The 21,633-nt window shown below is 39.4% G+C and overlaps 1 protein-coding gene across 13 annotated transcripts in view; it reads right to left on the bottom strand.

Annotated features, from left to right (window-relative positions):
- The window catches only part of MAST4 (microtubule associated serine/threonine kinase family member 4), a 568,037-nt gene that overhangs the window by 73,925 nt on the left and 472,479 nt on the right, over nt 1-21,633 (bottom strand). For all 13 annotated transcript variants that reach the window (XM_047728882.1, XM_047728886.1, XM_047728883.1 and 10 more), the window contains one exon: nt 5,081-5,150. In XM_047728882.1, the coding sequence (XP_047584838.1) occupies nt 5,081-5,150 (70 nt within the window). The remainder of the gene's footprint in view (nt 1-5,080; nt 5,151-21,633) is intronic.

Below are 21,633 nucleotides of genomic sequence, written 5' to 3'. Positions count from 1 at the left end.
CATGACCTGAGCCGAAGGCAGCGGCTTAACCCACTGAGCCACCCAGGCGCCCCTGGTTCAAGTCTTAAGTAGCAAAAAACTTTCACACTAAAATAGTGACTGACCTTATGGTCAGAATCTCTAAGACTTACTATCTTCTGACAGGATCTGGTTTCAAGTGTTACAACAAAAGTCCCTTGCAGAGTTGTGAGTAGGTAGCCCCGCTCGGGCCCAGAACAGCAGGGACAGAAAGAAAATTTTCTACTAGTCACAGAACCTAATGAGAAGAGTACAAGTGTCTGTTCCAGTCATAGAGGCAAAACTGTCAGAAGTCCTTGAAGAGAGCGATTTTCTCTCCAAATGGTCAAAGGGTAGCTTCCGGGGTAGATTCTGGTTATGAGTTAGGGTCTTTAAAAGGGTCTCAGATGATTGAATGAAATAATAGAGACAATATTGTTGCAGGGACCAGAAAACAAACTTTCTGAACCCTTGGGTGTTCCAGAGTCATTATTATTTATCCTGTTTTAAGTAAGACTGTGATTTCAACATCATATACCCCTGTGAAAACAAATAGATGTGTATTTGCCAAGGGAAAAACAGGAAAAACACACATCATAAAGGCCTATACTGCATTCTTTAGATGTAGTCTATCCTATATAGACTTCTTATAATTTACGACTGTACTCACTTACTATGCGAGATACAAGAGGGGGCCAAATTTACCACAGACACATTCAAAGGAAGTTTAGGTCAGGGGATTCAACAGCATTAGACTTGAATTTGAGAAATGTCACAATTAGATGTTTATGTAAAAAACCTGATATTTGAGACTAAATTACAGTCAAAGGAAAATATAATCACAGGCTACCTTGGATGTTGCCTCCAATAAATGCAAATGGTCCACAAAGACAAAATGGAGAAATTCAAGTGGACAAATCACAGAAATACTACAATGTTAAAATTTGAGTAAAATTTACCTGTCATTTCTGTGACCATGATTGGAGTACAATTGGATCAAGTTTGTTTTTTAAAAAAAGAAGCAAAACAAAATATTTGTAAATATGCCAGACATAAGGAACGGGAACAATTAAGTCATATGTTCTTTAAAAATATTTTTAAACAATTAAAAATGTTAAAGATTTATGGATAAAATAATCATAAGAACATGTTTCTAAAGACATCAATTAACTGGACACAGGTTAGTTTTATTTTATTTGGCTACTTATTGAAGACTTAAAAATCCATGCTGTACTTTACATTTTAAACACCTCCAATTTTTAGAAGTTAATAAAAAAAAAGGGGTGGAGGATATGATTTTTAAAAGGATTATTCAGTCCATTTAATAGCAATTATCAGAAACTAGTCTCTGGAAAGAACGCAGGCACGATTTCCCCCATCGTGACTTTGTTTTGTGATTCATTAACTCTCCTTTCCCTCAGGTATCAAAGAATATATTTCACATGAATGAACAATTCCAAGGAAAGACATATTCTTAGTTAGTTTTGAAACATAAATTACATTTGCTTACTCTGGAAAACACCCAACTAAAAGATGTTTAAACAAGAAAGTGCAGCCATGGACCAGAAATAATTTATGTCTCATGAAGTTCCCCACGTTCTTGGTGTCTATTTACTCAAATGGAGCACAAAGGACCATTGCATTTTCATTACCATGACGACCGCATATCAGAAGTTATTATACATGCTATATACTGTACTTAAGAGAGAGCATGCCCTTTTTTCCCAAGAAAGCTATCACACAAGTGCAATTTAGATCCTGCTAACAATGTTGTCTTTTCTTTGCAGAAGCTACCAATAAAATATTACTGGAAGACAGACTACATTGCAGCCAAAGCAATAAGGCTTTTCTGAAGTGATTTTTTTTGGGGGGTGGGGTGGGGTGGAAATCTCTCAGTGTTAAACTAAGTGAGAAGGAATGAAGAGAAAAACATCTGATGGGAACACAGAATACAAAAGACTTTGCAAAAAACATCATTTCAACACTACTGAAAAAAATCATATTAATACTGTATATAACAAAGAAAAAGTGGAGAGTCCCAGTATCAACCTGGATCTTATAATTGTAGAAAGAGGAAGAAGATTGATTTGTTTAGTTGTAACAGTCACCTGGCATGACATCTTTTATATTCTGATTGATACTGGAACAAGTTCAACTATGCCAGGTGCTCAACCAGTGTCCAGTGACCTGAACTCAGCAGCTAAGTCTGTTCTAGAAATTTGCTTGTGGAAATATATTCTGAGATTTACCCTGGTAAGGAACAATGAGGCACTAGGAAACACCCATGGCATGCAGTCAGGGCTCTGTGTTTCCAATGTAAGTAAAAGCAGTATGTAATGGGTCAACTCCATCAACTTTTGGGAATGGCAGAACAATGTTATTGCCTCCATCTTAAGCCAAAGAAAAAAATGTTAATTCTGTTATCAGACTGTAAATCTGTATCACAGTTCTTAGGAAAGTAAAAATATGCTTCTTTGCTCCTGATGAAACTTATTATGCTATAATGCTCATTTTCATCCTTTTTAACTCATTAGTAAAAAAGTAGCTTGATAATTTTACTCTTATGGATGTATTAGATAGCAAGTGAGTGCCATCCTATTTTCCAGTCTGAAATTAAACTATTCCATTACAGGGGATGTCTAGTGGGGGGCGTATTATCACATACTGGTATATGTAAGGTATATGTTTATACACACACACACCCCACACATAATGGTATAAGTAAGATAAGAAAACATTAATAAGCCTGATCTTTATCCTTTCACTCAAGAATAATTTTAAAAACAGGGCAACCTCTTCTCTGTAGGACTAAATATACAAAGTAAAAACATGTGAGAGTCTCAGAATGATATTACTTCTTAGTCTCAAAAATGCACACCGGAATGGAATGGAATGGAGACCCATGAGTGGTCTTTCCATGTTTCCTGAATAAAAATGAACTTTAGAAAGGAGGAGAGAGATACCAGATGTTAAATAAAAACATATCAATTTTAGTTTTTATAGCAAATGCAGGGTTCTGTTTACTTGAATAAAAGTTTAAAAAGATGATCACTCATGCCCCAATCTAAATTAATATTTTTTGAAGAGTGTGGAGGGAGTTCCATCTGGAAATTCATGCAAAATGAACTACAGGTCTCCTGTGATAATCTTCTGTCATGGTTTATGGTTTATTTGTCAAAAATTAACATGCCTGGGGGTTGTGTACCTTTTTAAATAGCAGGGAAACGAGATTCATCTATCCTCCAGTCACCCACTTAATTATCAGATCCTCTTCATTTTTGTAAATCTGGCAGGATTAAGAGACTATGATTTCTGTAATGTTTAAATGCACACTATAATGGAATTTGCATTTTTCTTATTACTTAAAGTAATTAAACACATTCTTTTAAGAGGTGTGCTTTAAAGACTATGGTGGGTTCTTGTTCATCCATTTTTGTAAGATTTTCATTTCCACTTAGATGAGTAGCACTATCATGAATTAATATCTGCTGGGTGAACATAGGCTTTGTGGGACCAGTAATTTTCACCTTTTCTTTATAGTGCTTAGAACAAGTTCCTAAAAGAAGAGAAGTTGAACTGGGGAAAAAGTCAGGGTGGGGGTCTCAAGCTCCTTAGAGAGCCTGTCTTATGGTTCTGGTGTCCTGCCCATGATGGAGAATAGGTACTTTCCACACACAGGCACCTGCCATATGGTGGGGGATGTGTAATACTTACAAGGGGTATCACTTACAGAGAATTTGGGAAATAGTGCCAACAGGTCCTCTTCTTTGGATGTAGTAATGTAAGTACGTTATGTGCTGACAAACGGCAGTGGGGACACTGCAGGTTTCGCTGGTCAGAAACACGTGTTAAAACAAATCTATTTTTTTTTTAACCTACACATATGTCTTTATTAAGTGCTATGTTAATCCACTTCCTGATATAGTTAGGTGTCTGAGGAAAATGAGCAAGTATGCTGGACATGTCAACCATAAATGAATTTACCCTGAATATTCAGCAACCCGGCTGAAGGTCGGTTGTTTTCTGTTTTTCCCAGAGCAGGAGGGGCCAGGGTGTATGAGAGGGGTGACAGAACCCAGGAGGGTGAAGGTTGGAATCAGACAGGGAGATGTATACTGATCCCACATATAGAACACAGAAAATGTGGCTGTGTAGACTCCTCTCACTTGGAGAAGTCACAGAAGAAGATCCAGAACCTACAAGATTTCACATTATGGCACAGGCCTATGATCCTCCTAATTCACAACAAGACTTCCTTGTGGCTCAATGACCCAGATAGAACACATGTATCTTCAGCACTTGGTATCAAATTCTAACTAAGCTATGAACAGAAAACATAAACTATCCTATAGTCCATGCGTGGCTCTATCTCAAAGGGATCACAAATTGGTGGCTTCATGCTCTCAAGTAAAGACGCATCTTAGAGTTCATACCCTCTGATCTCAAGAAGGTCATTTAAAAAAAAAAAGTATTTCAATAACAACAATAACAGTTGCATCAGGACACAGAGATGAGTCAAGTCCTTGTAACATAAGCTCGGATAGTTCCGTAAAAATCTGCTGAACCTCAAGCATGTACAAGGCAATGCTTGTACACACACACACACACACACACACACACACACACACACATAATGGTATAAGTAAGATAAGAAAACATTAATAAGCCTGATCTTTATCCCTTTACTCAAGAATAATTTTAAAAACAGGGCAATCTCTTCCCTGTTGGACTAAATATACAAAATAACAATATGTGAGAGTCTCACATGTTAAGAGAGAAAAAAGGAAACCATCATCTCTCGCCCTCACTGGGAGCCCAGCATCTAGGGAAGGACCAAGAGAGGTACATGGAACTCTAACCTGAGTCAGAAATCATTATTAAACTGTTAAAGCACGAGTGTTTTCAACAAAGTTGGGTGGCAGTCTGAAGCTATCTTTGGGCAGGGAGCTTCAGAGGCCATATATTAATATGCGCGATCTCATAGGCAGAAGGCAGGGGAACAGGCGGGCATGAGGAAGAGGGGATTCAGGAGACACGATTCTCAACATAACACTTTACTATTTGGCCCACAGAAAGTCCTTACCTCCGTGCAAATGAGAAATGGGCTGAGGCACTGGGGGAGAAATTTCTTGGACTATCTTGAGGGCTGTTTCCTGTAAAGAGAAAGAGGGAAAAAAATCATAACATGATTTTATTTTTGTAACATTATCCACATCCAGGATCGTCTTCTTTCTAGTAATGCGTTTCTGTACATTCTCATCCCATATTCATCTCTTCAAAAATGCTTCAGTTTTCCTCGGAGCGGGAGCTGGGAGTGGAGGGGAGGGAGAGTGAAGGAATGGGCTTGAGTCCCAGCACAGTGTTCTGAGGGTGCAAGATATATGAATAGCACATCCATCCATCACCAAGCAGCAGTCTCCCAGGGATTAATAACCTAAACATTTCAGTCCTAAAGAATAATGTATATATAAATATCTTGCTTCTCAGTCTTCCAGATGTTAACATTTGAAGTGACAGGATAGTTGTGGAGGTCTATGCTTCACCTGGTGGTGGGGGTGGGGCTTTCTATTTTGGGAAGCAGCCTCAGGATTTTTTATTTACAGAAACCAAGTACAGGGGCGCCTGGGTGGCTCAGTGGGTTAGAGCCTCTGCCTTTGGCTCAGGTTGTGATCCCAGGGTCCTGGGATGGAGCCCCGCATCGGGCTCTCTGCTCAGCAGGGAACCTGCTTCCCCTCCTCTCTCTCTGCCTGTCTCTCTGCCTGCTTGTGATCTCTCTCTGTCAAATAAATAAATAAAAACAATCTTTAAAAAAAAAAAAGAAACCAAGTACATGTCTGAGTTCTCAAAAATAAATCCTTGTATTCCAGAATCCATGTTTTAAAAGCGGAAATGTCAGTATGCATCATAAAATACTGGGAAGAACCCAGTCATTAGGACCTATTTCTCCAATGACCCAGATCTAGCCCCTAACACTATTTTCTTCAACACCTCCCCCCCACCCCGGTTCGAAGCATCTGGGCTGTGACTGGCCAGGCAGACGTTCAAAGCCACCACCCCACAAAGGCTTTTTTTCTCAGAGAGTGTTTTCCTTGCATCCCACGGAGGCGGGTGAGCACAGACCGCTCGCTGCAAAGAGCACAGCTCCTTGGGGGCTTGTTACTTCCTCCATCAGAACACCCAACCTGCTGCTGGTCATTGAGAATGCGTGGTAGGCAGCTGGTGAGGGGCAGCTCAGGACAGCCTAGACCACCCGGCTTCCCTCTGCATGTTTAATTAGATTGGCAGAATTATCTGAGGACCGGAGGGAACTTTATGTAGCTGGTTTAAAGGAGGAGGTAAGGAAAGGTTGCAGGCTAGCCTTAGACTGTCTTGAAACATGGAGAATAAATCAGGAAGCTGTGTTTAATCCCTACCAGCCAGCCAGTTCCCACATTACTGATTTCAGAAACGGAAGTGACAACTGTGGTAAGGTGTGAGGAATACAAGACTGCAGTACCTAGCTGCAAACAATGCATCACCTGCGTACAAATAAGAAGAGACCAACCCATTAAGGAGATACGTTTAGTGTTACCTTGAGGACTTCTGGGCTGGTTACATCTGTACTGAAATTTTTCGATTAACTTAAGGTTGCAAATTTTATAGAGATGCTGTCAACAGATGCCATTAACTTTATGATAGACAGCACAATTAAAGCCATTTGACTAGGAAGCACTGAAAAGCCTGTTTCTTTATGGGCAGAGAATCTAGAAGAACTTTTCTCTCTTTTGTAATGAAATTTATCATGTTTTTGCATCTGTTGTTCCTCGGGTCCCTGGAGAAATTGATTATGCTTTTGCCATCCAGTAATCCAGGACTCTTTTTGTCCATCTATCTACACAGCTAAATTAAGTTCCATCAACTTTTCCCAACAGCCTTCGTTCCCACCACCCTGCCTTTTCCCATCTTAGCTTACATATCACTCTTTGTAGCCTTAAAAGATCTTGAAAAATTCAAGATAGCTAAAAATTCTTGTTTCTGAAAGGGAGATGAATCTAATGCCAGAAATCTTAGTGTGGATTTGGTTTATTTGGAAAAAGTGTTCACTTTGCTCACATCCCATATAGAGCAAACTACCAGCAAGTTATCAGGAAAAACAGAAGAATTGATTGTTGGAAGCCAAGGTATGATCAGTTTAGTAATTCCTGCTACCGAATTCACTGAGAATAAATAATAAGATCCACGAAACTTAACACCAAATTCTTAGCTCCAGGTTCTTCTGTAAAGTGAACACTGTATCTGGAGATTATGATGAGATCAACTAGAACTAGAGAGAGCTTACTACTTATTTTCAACACTCTGAAGAAGGGAGAAACAAGGAGTTAACTTAAAACCCTTTTCACTTTTAGAGATTTTAATGACTGGTCCCCAGGAAGCCATGTAACATCTTATAATACACGGCAACTGATCCCTTTGAAGATGAACAGGCAGAGACAAAGATATATAGAGGTAGGTTAATTTAACTCTGCTCTTAATGAAAAACAAAAACAAAAACCAACCAACCAACCAAACAAAAAAACCCAACGCTACCATTAACCATTTCTTTTTTTTTTTTTTTTAAAGATTTTATTTATTCATTTGACAGAGAGAAACCACAAGTAGGCAGAGAGGCAGACAGAGAGAGAGGAGGAAGCAGGCTCCCTGCTGAGCAGAAAGCCGGATGCGGGGCTCGAACCCAGGACCTGGGATCATGACCTGAGCTGAAGGCAGCGGCTTAACCCACTGAGCCACCCAGGCGCCCCCCATTAACCATTTCTAATCTTTGGGTTTTTGCCTCTCCATTTTGTGCTACCTTTCTAAGCCCATTGATTGAAAATGTTTCTCATCCACTCCCACATTGCTATAAAATCAAACCCAAATTCCCACATTTTTAGCTTCAAGACTATAGGGCCATCTGCATAATCTTGTTCCTAACAGATCTTTCTTCCTGTTTCATGGCAGATCTAAAGCCAGGTTTAAATGCCAATGTGCGTACACATGCACGCCCCTCCCCCTCACCCCTGCCTATCACAAAGGTTCTTAAATGGAGTGGGATATTAGAGAAAATGGTGGTGGCCTGAACTAGAATACCTGATAATTCATTACAGACAAGAGATTATAGCTTAACCTGAGGACAGCTGGGCAAGCTCAACAGAAGAATGGAAGAACCTCAGGAAGGGGACAGAAACCCCCAAACAGAGCAGGATGATACAGTAGGGATAGATACTCTGGCAGCAGGAGATTCAGACTGGTATAGCCAATGAGCTGTGAACTATATTTACTGGTATTAACCAGGGGAGGGCCTTACAAGACATCAGCAGGCAAGAGAAAGATGCTAGAGATTTTAATCTGGCATGAATGTGTTGGGTGGACAGATGAGTGGCCAAAGAAGGGAAGTTTAGGAGCGTAGATTAGGACATGAAAGGCCAACAGAAAAAAACATCTTTGTGAGCAAACCAAGCATAATTAGTGATGCAGTAGAAATGAAGTGATGAAAATATTCCAGGTTACAAGCGACCAACATTTGGAAATTTTGAGAGAGAAGTGGAGTGATTGTGATAAAACAGGAAAAATTTGGATGAGTCTGTAGATTTTTGTGTTATTATTATTTTTTTTAAATTTATTTATTTGTCAGAGAGAGAGGGAGAGAGAGCAAGCACAGGCAAATAGAATGGCAGGCAGAGGCAGAGGGAGAAGCAGGCTCCCCGCCAAGCAAGGAGCCCGATGTGGGACTCGATCCCAGGACGCTGGGATCATGACCTGAGCCGAAGGCAGCTGCTTAACCAACTGAGCCACCCAGGTGTCCCAGATTTTTGTGTTATTATAGAATATTCCTCCATATTTCTTAGGGAGAGGTAAAAAGATTAGGAGATTAGATGGGTGGGAGTTAATCTTCGTTTCTGTTTTTGTTGTGTTTTGATTTTAGAGAGGATGGGACAGAGGGAGAGTGAGAGCAACAGAGAGCGAGCGAGCGAGAGAGAAAGAGAGAGAGAGAAAAGAGAGAGAGAGAATCTTAAGCAGGCTCTACATCCAGCAGGACCCAGGACCCTTGAGATCATGACCTGAGCAGAAATCAAGAGTCAGACGCTTAATCACCTAAGACACCCAGGCAGTGCTGGGAGTCAATCTTTGAAGTCTGTGATCTTATTTGAAAGAAAAATTGATTTCTATGTTACCTACTCAGTCTCTGAGGCCTGAGAGACATACTTTTGTTATACAGTGAAGAAAATACCATTCATTTAGAACAGATTAAATTAAAAAGCACACCTTATATATTTATTCTTAAGAAATGAGGGCCAGTCTGCTGTGGACATGCCCAGCAAGCCTCCAGGATGAGAAATCAAGACGGACTAAAACCAGAGTCCTATACATGACCTTCACTCCTCACAGCACTGCTCTCTGAATTCATCCACCCATCTGCAAAGCAATACCTGAGAGACTTTCCAATGAAAACCGGTGCCAGTTAATTCTCTGCCCATATGTGCAGCCCTTGCTTATAACTCAAATCCTGCTGCTCCCAGGGATTTGCTGGCTCTTGGATCTTTGAGTGCTAGGACACTTCATAGACCGCTGTTATCACTGCTGATGTTTTTGACCTGGTAAAGCAAACCTTAGCAGTGGTCAGGCATTTGGTAGGTAATTAATGCTAGGGTCCTGGGGGTGGGGTGGGGGGAGGACTAGCACAGCCAGTACACAAGCAATATAACAAAATGGGACTTTACCTCATGGCTCTGCACAGGGTGCCTCATTTTCAAGGCAGTTATGGTTTAGAAAGTGATTTCCAGATTAATTAAATTGTTTGATTGCTTTGTAATTAGGTTGGAGAAGTCCTGTGTCTTTACCACAGAGAAACAAGCTGCAAATCTTTTTAAAAGGCATATGCTGTACCCACCACAGATTATTAATGTGCTTTTAATAGCTATCTGTTCACAAAATGATAGTTTCTGGTTGCCTTGATTTTCTATCAGGACTGAGGGAATCCAAGAAATAATGATAATTGCCATCTGAAACTCCTGGTGGATCAAAGAGTAAGCCCCCCATTTGAATCCTTGTCATTACTTGACGATCAGCTTAAAATGACTTGTGGCGTTTTACGCTGTAACAATCAATACCATGGTTCCTGTCGCTTTGTAGGAGACTCTGAGTAACATACTGCCATTGCTTTAGAGTTTAAGACCAAACCTGCAAGTGTCAAACCTAGCATCTCCTTCCAAGATGAATTTCAGCAGAGAAGATGGGCACGGGAACAGTTAGGCAGGAACCTCAGGCTGAGTGAGCTTGCAAAGACAGTAGTTCCCAACACCTGACCCTTTTGACTCTACTCTAACAGACCCAGCTAATACAAGAAAAGTTAGACAGCTGTCTCAGCAACTGGCTCCTCTCCAGATACGACTGTGGAATATTAATTAAAGCTGGGCAGCTGCTTAGAGTCTAAGTGGACACAGAAAAACCTTGATTGGCCTTCTGTGGAATTGTCTCTGGGTAGGCTGTGAGGGGTCTAGAGCAAGCCAATGAGTAGAAGTAGGCTCATCTGCTTGGGTTTTCAAGTAAATACAAGATTACAGACAATGAACCAAAACTGTCATAAAATTTGGGCTCTCTGAACTTTTTCCTTTCAGTTCTTGTTTTGGTTTTCCCTGTCCCTCATTGCTTACTGATCCTTCCAGCAGCCAAGACCACTACTATCATCTGATTCATTCATTCAACAAATATTTATCAATCCTCCACACCATGTAGAGGACAATAAGATTTGACTTATATTTTAGAAAGATCCTTCTGGTGTTCTGTGGCCTATGGGCTGTAAGCAGGTGTGTGAGCAGAAGCAAGGAGATCGGTTAGGAGGCTACAAGCTCAGACAAGCTAAGGAATAATACTCTGGGTGGGGTGACTTAAGATCTCAGGTACTTTCTGGCACTAGAACGAATAGGATTGGCTGAAAACTGGACTGAGTGGAATGATAAGGGAAAGAGAAGAAACTAAGAGGACTCCTGGATTCTAAGACTAAGCCAATGAGTAAGATTGTGGCATTAACTGAGACAGGGAAGACCAAGGGGAGGATAGGGTTTGGGAGTGTGAGACAGAACTAAGAACATAACTCCATTATCTGGGTGGATTAGGCTCTTTCACTTACAGAGACACCATATCAAATAATTTCAAATATATCAAAATGTACTCATATGCCACTTTATATGCAATTATATACAATAATGTTATATTAGTTGCAGTTCTCATGTAACATTTATATTAATTATGTAAAAATTCTGTTACAGTTGTTACTGTACTTGAGAGCAGGTAACATTTTTCTGCTCACATTTTTAAATGCCTAACAGACTGAATAATCCTGATCTGAGTCAGACACTCAAACCACTCAAGAGTGCTAGTGAAGGGTTTGTAGAGAAGGAAAATTCTATAGGCTAAATATCGAAGACTGAGTAATGATAACTTCAATCACTCTGTCTGTGTCACCACAGGTAAAACTAAATGGAATTTAACAACGTGTACTCTCTTCCCTTTCTCTCTTCCTCTAATTGCTATTTCTAAATATTTGATGGGGGGATAAGCTTTAGTTATACATGTAGATACACACAAAGTGTATTTTGAATTCTCAGTGCCCAACCTAGTCTCTAAGATATAGAAAACTAGAAACATATGGTTTTTTTAAACCCAATAATTATGTATTAAGATCTTTTTGTTCACAGCTTTGAGTTACGTACTACAACAGATTAGGTGGTGAACAAGACCCAAAGAGCTAAAAATCTGATAGAGACCGCTAACTCTAGATATCATCCAGCTCTAGACTCATCTTGCAAAACCAATTCTAGATCCAAATTCATGTGAAAAAGAAGTTTTCTTAAGCCAAAGCTCTTAAATGTATCAAAATTACTTACTAAAAATGAACTCTCAATGACAATACCATATGGAGAATGTACTGTGTCACAGCAGACTCTTGACAAATGGACACAGAATGCTTTCTAAGGAATGACTGATGAGGCCGGAGGTGGAAAACATGTAGGGAGTAAAAGAGAGATCCAATAACAGGTCATTTTCTATGTCATAAGACTCCCAATGATGCCTATTGTCTCCATTTCATGAAGCTGGTCCTCTGGAATTTGTGTACTCTATTTGAAATGCTGTGGCATTGACACGAATCCCTTGGAGATGTGTTATAATGGGTTCTTGAGAATGTTTTAGCTTTTCATTGACCCTTCCTTATTACTCTGAATTGATGTCACATCTCAAGGTGATCCCGAGTAAAGACCGGTTAATGTCAAGAATGATAGAAAGTTGATTTTTAGTTGTGTATTTTCCTCCCATCTACAGTAATTCATCTCCCCACAATAGAGAAGAGATTATTTTTAGTCTTTGTTTAAAGCTGCTGAGTAGCACTGGTGAGGTCAAGGAAGGGGAGTTAATAACATAGCCACTGTAAGAGATATTCCTAACTTTCATGCAATTTTATGAAACTTGATGCATTCCTTCATCTTAGATAATTAATTAGTATCTGAATCAGGATAAAAGACTAAGTTAAAGAATGTAACCTAGAGTGCACATTTTCTTTTTCTGTCATACACGAAGGGATCTCAATTCTTTAACATAATTAGATACAAAGAATATCCCTTTTTACTTAGAAGAGTAGGGTGGGTGCCATCAGGAAATTGGTTCTTCTCAGATTGTTTGCCTCAACTGCTCAGTAATTTCTAGTCAAAGAGCAAGTATTTAAATGACATGGTGCATATCCATATACCTTGCTAAATATAATCTGAATGTAATCTCTATTATATATAAATCTGAATGTATCTCTATTATATAAATCTCTATTACTTTTTCCTTTCAGTTCTTCATAATTAAGAAAATACATTTTCGACTTAAGGTGGTCCCATTTAACAAATACTAAATGTTCCTTTGGCTGCTGGTACACCAGTATTCTATCTGAAAGAAGCAAAATACATACATTTTTTCTTTTAATAGTTACCTAATCATTTTCAGTGAGTAACTCCAGAAACAGGTTCAGACTTAAAAGAATCAAAGACATTCAATTCTACTGCTTCATTATAAAATAATATGCTATGTGCCAAGTATCTAACAATTCAGAATTGTGACTCTGAGTTCCCATAAACCATACTGATGTTGGAAATTCCCTGGCCCTGAGACTTTGCTCTCATATTTTTCTTTCACTCTTCTCTTTCATGTCCTTATATCAATAAACAGTTCTCATCTGCAGTGCATATGAGAATCACTTGGGAAGCTTTAAAAATGCTGATATCCAGGCCCTAACATGCCCCTTTTTAAATGAAGTGATTGTAATATGCCAGGACTCAGAAGCATGACCTTAGAATTTGCTTATTCAAATTCGAAACGTCCACTCGTCCCTCAGACCACTTAACCAGGAAGTTTGGATTTTTTTTTTCCACTTCCCCATGTCATTCTATAATGCAACTTTCCTCCTTGTCTCAGGTACAATAATAGTTCAATGTTCCTTTTACAAATTCACTTCATGTGACCTCCAAATATTGTCAAAATAGGACTAATGCTTGAAATTCCTCCCTTATCAATCCAAACAAAGAGCATCCTATCATGTGAACACGCTGGAAATCCCACCTGCCCACATGTGTTCTCTGAGGTTAATCAAATAAATGATATACTTCCTTTACCCAGTCCTACTGCTACCCTTCACTTCATTATTCTCACTCTATTATTTCCTCTATACTGACTTTGTTACTTCCACAATTTTTCCCTTTTTTCAAACAGGGTGTAACACCCCACCCAAGCTTAGCTGTGTATCACTCCTATATTCCTAAATTAAGACTAAAAGTCTCTGTAAAAGGAAAACATAAGAAAAAAAATTCATTGACCATAATCTTTTTTTTTTGTCTTTTAAAGATTTAATTTATTTATGTGATAGAGAGAGACACAGTGAGAGAGGGAACACAAGCAGGGGGAGTGGAAGAGGGAGAAGCAGGCTTCCTGCTGAGCAGGGAGCATGATACAGGGCTCGATCCCAGGACTCTGGGACCATGACCTGAGCTGAAGGCAGATGCTTAACAACTGAGCCACCCAGGGACCTCCACTGACCATAATCTTGCTTACACTTTTACTATCAAGTCTTAATCTTTTGATTATTCAAAGTTAAACACCAGATTTCATTTCAATTACCTCCTAACATTATATGAGTGAAATATTTGCCTTAAGACTGTGTATTTCCTGCTTTCATTTTCTCATAGGCAGAATGCCCAGTATTTGGTTCATGTAGTACCGGAATTTTAAAAATTATTAGGACAGTTAAAATCAATTCATGGGGCCTCAAGGCAACATGTCATTATCAGAAGAAAAAATAACATCACTCTAATCATTCCAATCATTCCTTCTTACAAAAAAACAGGACTGGGGGCACTTGGGTGGCTCAGTTGGTTAAGCGTCTGACTCTTGGTTTCAGGTCAGGTCATGATCTCAGGGTCATAAGACTGAGCCCTGTGTGGGGCTCCAGGCTCAGCACAGAGTCTGCTTGAAATTCTGTCTTTCCCTCTCCTTCTGCCCATCACCCATCTCACGGGAGTATGTGTATGCGCGCACGCTCTCTCTCTCTCTCTCAAGATAATAAAAAAATCTTTAAAAAATTTTAGAAAACAAACAAACATGATTTGGTCTTTTCCATGACAGAGATGTGCCAATTCAGGTCCTTATTCTATGTATGTTCTATACATGTGTCCATGGCATTTTTAGCATACAATCCTAAATTATGATGGATGGGGTGAGGGGGCTTATTTCAAACCACACACAACCCTGAGATTCCCTGCACAAATACAAACTTTTAGAAAATCACTCACTTCAGGAGTCACAACTATTAATTACAATGTGTTGAACCCTTCAGGTATGTTCAGGGGCACTGAGGTAGGAAATAAAGTTGTGACTACTCTTCTTGAACCGCATGACTAGGTATCTACGGCCCTCTGAAAGAAAAATTAGGTACATAACAGGTACAAATTTTAATCACATATTAAATCATATGACAAATAGTTATGTAACTAAATTTCAAGACCAGACATTGTAAAGCTGCTAGTAGAAAACAGGGAAAAGCTTCTTGACAGGAGTTTGACAACAATTTTTGGAATACGACACAACATCAACAAAATCAAAAAGAATTAAGACTATATCAAACTTTCTAAAACACTTCTACAAAGCAAAAGAAACAGCACAACGAAAAGGCAACCTCTCAAATGGAAAAAATATCTGCAAACCACCTATCTGGTAATATATAAGGAGCTCATACAATTCAATAACAAAAACAACAAAAAAAATTTTTTTAATGTGCAAATGCCTTAGACATTTTTCCAAAAAAGATGTATAGATGATCAAGAGAGAAATGAAAAAAAAAAAATGCTTAACATCACTAATCATCAGAGAAATACAAACCAAAATCATAATGATCAGGGAAATACAAACCAAAATCATAATGATATCACCTCACATCAATCAGAATAACTATTATCAAAAAGACAAGAGACCATAAATATTGGCAAGGATGTGGAGAAAAAGAAACCTTCATGCATAAGTGGTGGGAATGTAAACTGATGCAGCCGCTATGGAAAACAGGACAAAGATTCCTCAAAAAATCAAAAACAGAATTATCACATGAAACAAAAATCCCACCTTTGGGTACTTCTCCAAAGATAATGAAATCACTACTTGTAAGTATTTACCCAAAGCTAATGAAATCACTATCTCTGCACCCCATGTTTACTGTAGCTTTACTTATAACAACCAACATATGGTAACAACCTAAGTGTCCCCTGATGAATGAGACAACTGTGGTGTATACATAAAAGAATATTATTCAATCATAAAAAATGATACCCTGTCTGTTGCAATAACACAGATGGAACTTGAGGGTCTTATGCTAGGTGAAATAAGCCAGAGAAAGACAGATACTGTATTTTCTCACTTATATGTCGAGTCTAAAAATCCTGAGTTCATAAGAGCAGAGTGTCGAATGGTGGCTGCCAGCAACTGGGGGAAATGGTGAGATGTTGTTCAAAAGGTATACATTGTATGTAGAAGGTGAGTTCTGATAATTTAATGTAAAGTATAGTGACTGTAATTTACATATTGCAATACAAACTTGAAAGTTTAGAGAACAGATCTTAAATGCTGCCACGACACACACAAGAATGATAATTACGGGGGTGCCTGGGTGGCTCAGTGGGTTAAAGCCTCTGCCTTCGGCTCAGGTCATGGTTCCAGGGTCCTGGGATTGAGCCCTGCATCGGGCTCTCTGCTCAGCGGGGAGCCTGCTTCCTCCTCTCTCTCTCTCTGCCTGCCTCTCTGCCTACTTGAGATCTCTGTCTGTCAAATAAATAAATTAAAAAAATGATAATTACGTGAGGGGATGACAGTATGAACCCTATTGTGGCAGTCATTTTACAATGCATATGTGCATCAAACCAACATGTTGTATATGTCATATATGTTAATGATCAATAATGTCTCCATAAAGCTTGGGGAAGGTAAGCCAATATACGCTGGGTATGTCATTAGATCCATTAAGTATAAGATAATTAATACTGGTGGCTTCCTTCAAGTGATGCTGGTGGTGATGATGGATGAAATGGAATATTGGCAATTCTGGAGACTGTGTTTGAGACTAGAGCTCTGTGTTCTAGAATACCTGGGGCCAATCACTTTCTGTGTGAGGTGAAGCGTGACAGTAAGGCAGACCAGTGCCTAGGAGTTCAACAGGAAAATATCGACAAGACAGACTCTTGGTAGCCTTTGGAGGAAGTCAGATGAGTCAGACCATCCCTGACCACAATGCTCTCTCCCATTAGACAAGGAAGAAAGATGGAAACAGAACATAATAAGATCCTGCACTCATGTGGTATAAATAAAACGAGGGAACCATGAATTCAGAAGAGGGATGGATGGCCACACAGAGGCAACCTCTGATCTGAACCTCCAGGGAAAATGGTAGATGAAAGACTGAAAGGAAAGGAGACTTTTGAAGCAGAGAAAACTGAACAAGCAAAGGGACAGAGTAGCAAAAGAGCCTATTTTTACCTACTTTAGTTTTACTACAAAAGCAATTTCACAGACACAGTAAAAAAAAAAAAAAATACAAATGGTTCAAGAAGGGACACAATAAAGACTAAAAATTTCTCCCAAAGTCTGACTTCCATTCACTGATTCATTCAGACATTTACTATGAGCTCACGCATCATGTAAGGTAGCAGGCTCTGGTCTCCTGTGCCCACATCCCAATCCCCAATTCTACTCTTCAGGTGCAACCTCTTTCAATAGGGTATGGATCTATCCAGAAATACATATAGATGTGCAAGCATGTACTATGAATAAAAAAAAAAAAAAATCCCAAAAGAATACCATGCCATTTATTTGTGTATGTATAGTTTTAAATTTGCTTTTTTTCTTCATAATCTATCTACATCTTTCTGTACCACCACACCGAAATCTGTCATCATCTTTATCATCAAATAAAATTCCAGTATGCCATAATTTACTTCGTTTCCTATTAATGGATATTAGACTGATGTCAATGCTTTGAAGATTTCGTAGATACTGTAAATACTTTCTGGAGGAGGTCACTCAGAGGATGTGACCTCCACTTGATCCGGAAGGGACCCAGGTAATCGGAGGCTGCAGAACCCCTCCCTGGTCCATGGAATGTGTACTCTGCTCACCGTTCTCATAGGTGAAGGTCTTCCAAGGATGGAGCCTTAAAAGAGAGCTGGGCTAAATACATAACTGAACCCAGTTAAGTCTTCTCTGTAAACTTGTAAGATTCTGGTCATGAGGCACAGACCTGCTCCCCTGGAGGCCCCTCAAGGCTGTCTTGTAAATAAGTTCCCTTGCTCTTAAAGCTGCCACTGGCCAATCTGGAGTGTGAGTGATCCTGAGGATTTTTTAAAATATGTTAACTCTGTTTCATTCTCTACAGACTACCTGGCTCAAACTTTCTTCTTCCGAATTGTTAGGTCTTTTTTTTTTAATTGATTTGTTCTGTTTTTGTATTTTTACACTGAGGCAATTCTGTCAATGCACTGAAGATGTTCCATTTGTTCTTATCTTTTTATGTTGGTTATGTTATTTTTCCAAGGAGAAATTTTTGTTTAACCAAATTTATATCAGCCATTGTCCTTTATGACTTTAGGTCTTGTACCTTGTTTTAGGCCTTCCCCACTTCCAAATTCTTTCCTCAATGCAGCCATGCTTTCTTCTAGTACTTTTATGGTTTCTTGTTAATCAAGTTTTTTTCTGTATCTACACGGGATTTATTTAGTGTATGGATGGAGACAGCAGTCCAGTTTATTTCTTTTCTAAATGACTAATCAGCAGATTCAAGACCATTTGTTGGCCTTAACAATCCACGTTTTCCCCAATGATTTAAGCAAGGCACATTTAAGGACTGCCAAGTCATTTGATGTCATGGAAGCAAAGCTGTAGGAATTAAGGCAGGGCAGGGTGGTGAATGGTGGGAAGCACAAAGAATGAATGAACATCAAACTAGAAAGACCTGCGGGCCAGGTGGGACTATCCTTTAAGATAGTATTCCAGGTGATTCTGCACCTGTCGGGAACCCTGGAGTCCCTATTTTTGTCGAGTACTCCAGGCGATTCTTGGGCACACTAGAGTTTCAGAATCTTAACTTCAGAACAGTGGTTCTTAACCCTGGATTCACATTAAAATAGTCCAGGGGATAGTAAAACAAACGAAAAACCTCAATGACCAAGGCACACTTCAGTCCAATTAAATCAGAATGGGGACCTTGGTTGGGGCAAGATTATTTTTAAAGATTTCCAGGTGATTCTGATGTGCATGTAAGTTTGAAAAACACTGCTTTAGATTCTGCTAAAGCCAGTGAATTTTACAGATTAAGTTGTTCTCTAACTGTACTAAGTATCAAAAATCCCCTGGGGAGCTTTTAAAAAAGATATATACTGATGCCAGGTCAGATACATGGAGTTTCTGATTTAATTGGTCTGGGACCTGGTATTTTTTTAAGCTCTGCAGGTGATTCGAATGTGCAGTGAGGCTTCAGAATTCACAGAACTATAATTCGCAACCGTAGAGTGTATCAAAATCACCTCGAGAATCAGACCACAGATCACTGGGCACCACCCCCGGAATTACTTAATTAGTAAGTATGGGTTGGCTCCTTAGACTCTGTATTTATTACTTGTTCCTGGAGCTGCTGATCTGGGATCACACGTGGGTACCGCTACACTCATGTATGTCAGGACAAACGATGAATGTTGCTTTAAAGATATAATTACATTTATGTATTTAAAAAAAACCACAAAAAACATTTCAACAAAGAGAAATGTGATTGAGGTAGACACAGGCAGTGAGAGCAGGTCAAAAGAGGGAACCTGGTCCTTACTCCGTTGCAGATGCCCTGAACCAGGGGCTAGGGCCAGGACGAGGCACCAGAGGTCAAACAAATTTCAGAGGAAAACTAAGAGTTAGCACAGAGGGTGGCATGCAAGATGCTAGGTGGCCAGGTACAATGACTTTGCTAAAAGTGAGAATGAACAGAACTGGTGATAATCAGCTTGCCTACTGAGTAACAGTTGGAGCTGAGGTGCTGCTGGGACATGTTCAGATGGAGAAAGCTCCGGCAAATAGAAATATGCATCTGTGTTCAGACGAAATGTCCAGGCCCAGGATAGAACTGGAGGAAAAATCAGCACATGTGTGAAGTACCAGGTCTTGGGAAAGGACTGCTTGTCACAGGTTAAAGGGTGACAAAGGATGTAACACAAGGAGATTCCAATAGTTAAAATGGATGAGGGCACAGAAAGGAGCCAATGGGAAGGGGGAATATTGAAGAAAGAATTAGACAAAGTAATGGAATAGAAATTACCAAGAGGTAGGAAATGGTTCCTGATATTAAATCCTCTATAGAGCTCAGGCCGAATAATAATATTTTACAAAGAAATCACTGATCTGACCACTGGGAGATGATGGTTTTAGTGGAGCAGGACGACGGGAGTAGCGTCATGCCTCTCATTTATGTCATCAGTGAACGCTGGCCAACATTGGACCTGACTAGTTTCCCAAGGGAAATGGAGTAGGCCTTGCTGGCTCGACTTCACGGAGACATAAAATAAACATAATAACAACATCTGCACTTGGTTATTAATTTAATCAACTTATAATTTTAAAAGAAAATTTAAATGTTATAATAGCTCATAATTTCACAGAATGATTTAAAAACCTCCTATTAAAAATGGGCTCTCAGGTGGAAAATGGCTGAGATAATGCCTAAGTGAGGGGTAAGCTTTTGCATTTTATGCTATGAAGCTACAGCAGGACAAAACCCTTTCCTCTGTTATAGGCCAGGGGACTTACAATTTTTCCAATCTTAGCACAGGCCCATTTTCCTTAGGATCTTTCTAATTAATATCTTCTTAACTAGAAAATGGAGGAGTTCTGCTAAACAGTTTTGTAATGTTTTCCAACAGCAATTAACCCAGATCACCCCTCCCCCCCCCAAAAACCCCATTTTTATTTAACAACACATGTCATAAAAAAGCATTCTGATCTTCATGCAGATTCTGGGCTGCTCTGCGGCAGACGCATGTGTCTCCAGGTGAAGTTAGGTAGAACGCAGAAGCATATGCCCATCACCACGGAGGGGCTGAGTAAGGATAAACCAGACTGAGGGGATAACTTTAGTACTGCTCCTAATATTGGAAAATGCTAAACATCAAACTGTGTAACTGCTTCGAACTGAAGGCAGATGGTGAGGGTGGAAGCAATATGCACGTGGGATTTTGCTGGTGAAATGCTGAAAATCCACAGTAGAGGAACTGCTCAATTTTAAAATAACTTTTAAAAACCTGACTCTAAAGGTAACATGTGTTCATGTTGGAAGATTTGGAAAATGAACTATAAAAATGAAACTAGTAATCCTTTTAACGTAGTATGGTATTTTTCTTTAGCCCGTTTATGGATAGTGTGTGCACATACACGCACACTTATAACTCATCACTGCACCCCACATGGGGTTTGAACTCACAAGCCTGAGATCAAGGCGCGCGCTCCACCGACTGAGCCAGCCAGGCACCCTGCAAACATACTTTTAAATAGGATCACAGGGATGACTGGGCAGCTCAGCTCGTTAAGCCACTGTGTTCAGCAGGGGCTGTGATCCGGGGACCTGGGATGGTCCTCCGCATCGGGCTGCCTGCTCAGTGGTGAGTCTGTTTCTCCCTCTGACCTCTCCCCCTCATACTCTCCCTTTCTCAAATAAATAAATAAATAAATAAAATCTTAAAAAAAAATAGGATCACAAACCATATTCAGTTTTTGTATCCTGTTCCTTATAATTAGGTTGTAATCACAATTTTCCTATGCCATTACATTTTTTTTTGCTATGATGGTTTTTTAATGGCTACACATTATTCATCACACAGATGGACTACCATTTAAGCATCACTCCTCTTACTATACAATATTTAGGCTGTTGCCCATTTTTGTGCTATTATAAATAATGCTGCAATTAATATCCTTAAATATGTATTTCTGAGTACTTTTCCGATTAATTCCTTAAATTATATTTCATGAAGTGCAAATAATAGTTCAAGTGATGGAAACTATTTTTAGCGC

The sequence above is a fragment of the Lutra lutra genome, chromosome 5 (genome assembly GCF_902655055.1).
Source record: "Lutra lutra chromosome 5, mLutLut1.2, whole genome shotgun sequence".
NCBI classification, from domain to species: Eukaryota; Metazoa; Chordata; class Mammalia; order Carnivora; family Mustelidae; genus Lutra; species Lutra lutra.
Note: the sequence above shows the minus strand (reverse complement) of the source record. Positions and strands in the feature narration are given on the sequence as shown.